General features: G+C 43.2%; 1 protein-coding gene across 1 annotated transcript; it reads left to right on the plus strand.

The window, feature by feature from the left end:
• Window positions 1-662: 662 nt before the first annotated feature.
• Window positions 663-1,684, plus strand: OXGR1 (oxoglutarate receptor 1). Its single transcript, XM_061171094.1, has one exon. It carries the CDS (start codon window positions 663-665, stop codon window positions 1,674-1,676), a length of 1,014 nt encoding a protein of 337 aa, XP_061027077.1. The 3' UTR covers window positions 1,677-1,684.
• Window positions 1,685-2,340: the final 656 nt, after the last annotated feature.

Raw genomic sequence — 2,340 nt, forward strand, 5'->3', positions numbered from 1 at the left:
CTTTGCACTTCCCATGGCGTCCCTCATTTAGGGTCATCCAGATTGAGAGGCAGCGCAGCGAGGCCGTTTGGAAAGAGAATGGGTTCTAAGTCAGACAAACACAGGTTCAAATCCCAGCTGTGCCACTAGATGTGTTACCAGGAACAGGTCGCAGTTTTAGTCTCTTCTGTAAAATAGAGATAATAAGAAATGTTCTCAGCGTTTTGTCAAGTTTAGAGGTAACGCATTGGTGAAGTGCCTCACGCGTGATTAGTGGTGGATCTTGCTTTCGTTAAGTCTCTAATGGCGACACTCTAGGGCATACCTCAACAGCAGCCTGGCCAAGTCGTCTTCTACAGCTACAACGTGGGGTTTTCCACCCCAGTCCTTCATTTTACTTCTCATAGTATTTAACTTCTATATTATCGTTAGATGTCTTTAGTAACTTGCCTTACAGTCATTTTCTTTGAAATTCAATTTCTTCCGCAGGGTCTCTTTGGAGATTAAAGAGAAAAAGTGGCAGATTTAAGCTGTTAGAGCAATTTTCATTGAAAAGTGGATCATTGTTTTCATTCCCCTACCATTAATGTTTTCTCTTTTCCTTTAGCAGCGAGTTACTTTCTCTCGATTCGTATCGCCAAACTGCACTCTCTTGTTTTCTTGCAAAATGAAAGGAGACAACCATGAATGAGCCACTAGATGATTTTGCAAATGCTTCTGATTTCTCCAATTATGCAGCTGCTCTTGGAAATTGCACTGATGAAAAGATCCCACTCAAGACGCACTACCTCCCTGTTATTTATAGCATCATCTTCCTCGTGGGCTTTCCTGGGAACGCAGTAGCAATCTCCACGTACATCTTCAAGATGCGGCCCTGGAGAAGCAGCACCGTCATCATGCTGAACCTGGCCTGCACGGACCTGCTGTACCTCACCAGCCTGCCTTTCCTCATTCACTACTACGCCAGCGGAGAAAACTGGATCTTTGGGGATTTCATGTGCAAGTTTATCCGCTTCGGCTTCCATTTTAACCTGTATAGCAGCATCCTCTTTCTCACCTGTTTCAGCATCTTCCGCTACTTTGTCATTATTCACCCGATGAGCTGCTTTTCCATCCATAAAACTCGATGGGCCGTGGTGGCCTGTGGGGTGGTGTGGATCATTTCACTGGTGGCCGTCATTCCCATAACCTTTCTGATCACATCAACCACCAGGACCAACAGATCTGCCTGCCTTGACCTCACCAGTTCAGATGACCTCACGACCATCAAATGGTACAATCTAATTTTGACCGCGACCACTTTCTGCCTCCCCTTGGTGATCGTGACGCTTTGCTATACGATGATCATCTACACCCTAACACAAGGACCTCAGACGCACAGCTGCCTTAAGCAGAAAGCTCGAAGACTAACCATTTTGCTGCTCCTCGTGTTTTATATATGCTTTTTGCCTTTCCATATCTTGAGGGTCATTCGGATTGAATCTCGCCTGCTTTCAATCAGCTGCTCCATTGAGAATCAGATCCATGAGGCGTACATCGTTTCTAGACCACTGGCTGCCCTGAACACCTTTGGCAACCTGTTACTGTATGTGGTGGTCAGCAACAACTTCCAGCAGGCCGTCTGCTCGATGGTGAGATGCAAAGCAGGTGGGGACCTAGAGCAAGGAAAGAAAGTCAGTCACTCAAACAACCCTTGAAACGTTTCACATACTCAGCCAAAAAGAAATGCTGATATTTTACCTATAACTTCTAAGAAGTCCAGACTATCTCCGTCGGTGGAACTCTTAGTACATATTGTGCACTCAGGTAATGATGTGCCAGAGCCAGGGCAGGGCTGCTGCGAGGTCTTTGCAACCTGTCTATTGAGATCCTCCCTTGGGTAGGTATAAGAATGGGATACATGCGTATCAGTAAAGTATTCAGATGCAGAATTGGAACTCTGGGAACTCAAGGCCCTCTGGGAGGAAATCTAGTCTCACCAACTTTATATATATAAATTTATAAAATTATATATAGTGTGTATATATATATATATATATATAAATTGATATTCACCTACTTGCCCTAAATCTCTCAGTATTTAATGCCACGACAAGAGAAAGCCAATCTTTTCATTGACAGTTTCTTGCTTCTTTATACGCAGGTCTATTTGTATGGAGGCCCTACACTACTCAAGGCATTACTTGTATATTTTTCAATATTCGCTTTTTTAAAAATTTCATATCTTTAATTTTTTTTCAAACTTTGCTTTGAGATTATTAAACTGTGTTTTTCACTAGGCTTTAGTCAGTTGTGTAGATGAAAGCAAGTCAGTACAATACCCTTGAGACAATTCAAAGATGTCCATAGAAATAGCTGTCC

This window comes from Eubalaena glacialis, chromosome 16 (genome assembly GCF_028564815.1).
Source record: "Eubalaena glacialis isolate mEubGla1 chromosome 16, mEubGla1.1.hap2.+ XY, whole genome shotgun sequence".
Classification (NCBI taxonomy): Eukaryota; Metazoa; Chordata; class Mammalia; order Artiodactyla; family Balaenidae; genus Eubalaena; species Eubalaena glacialis.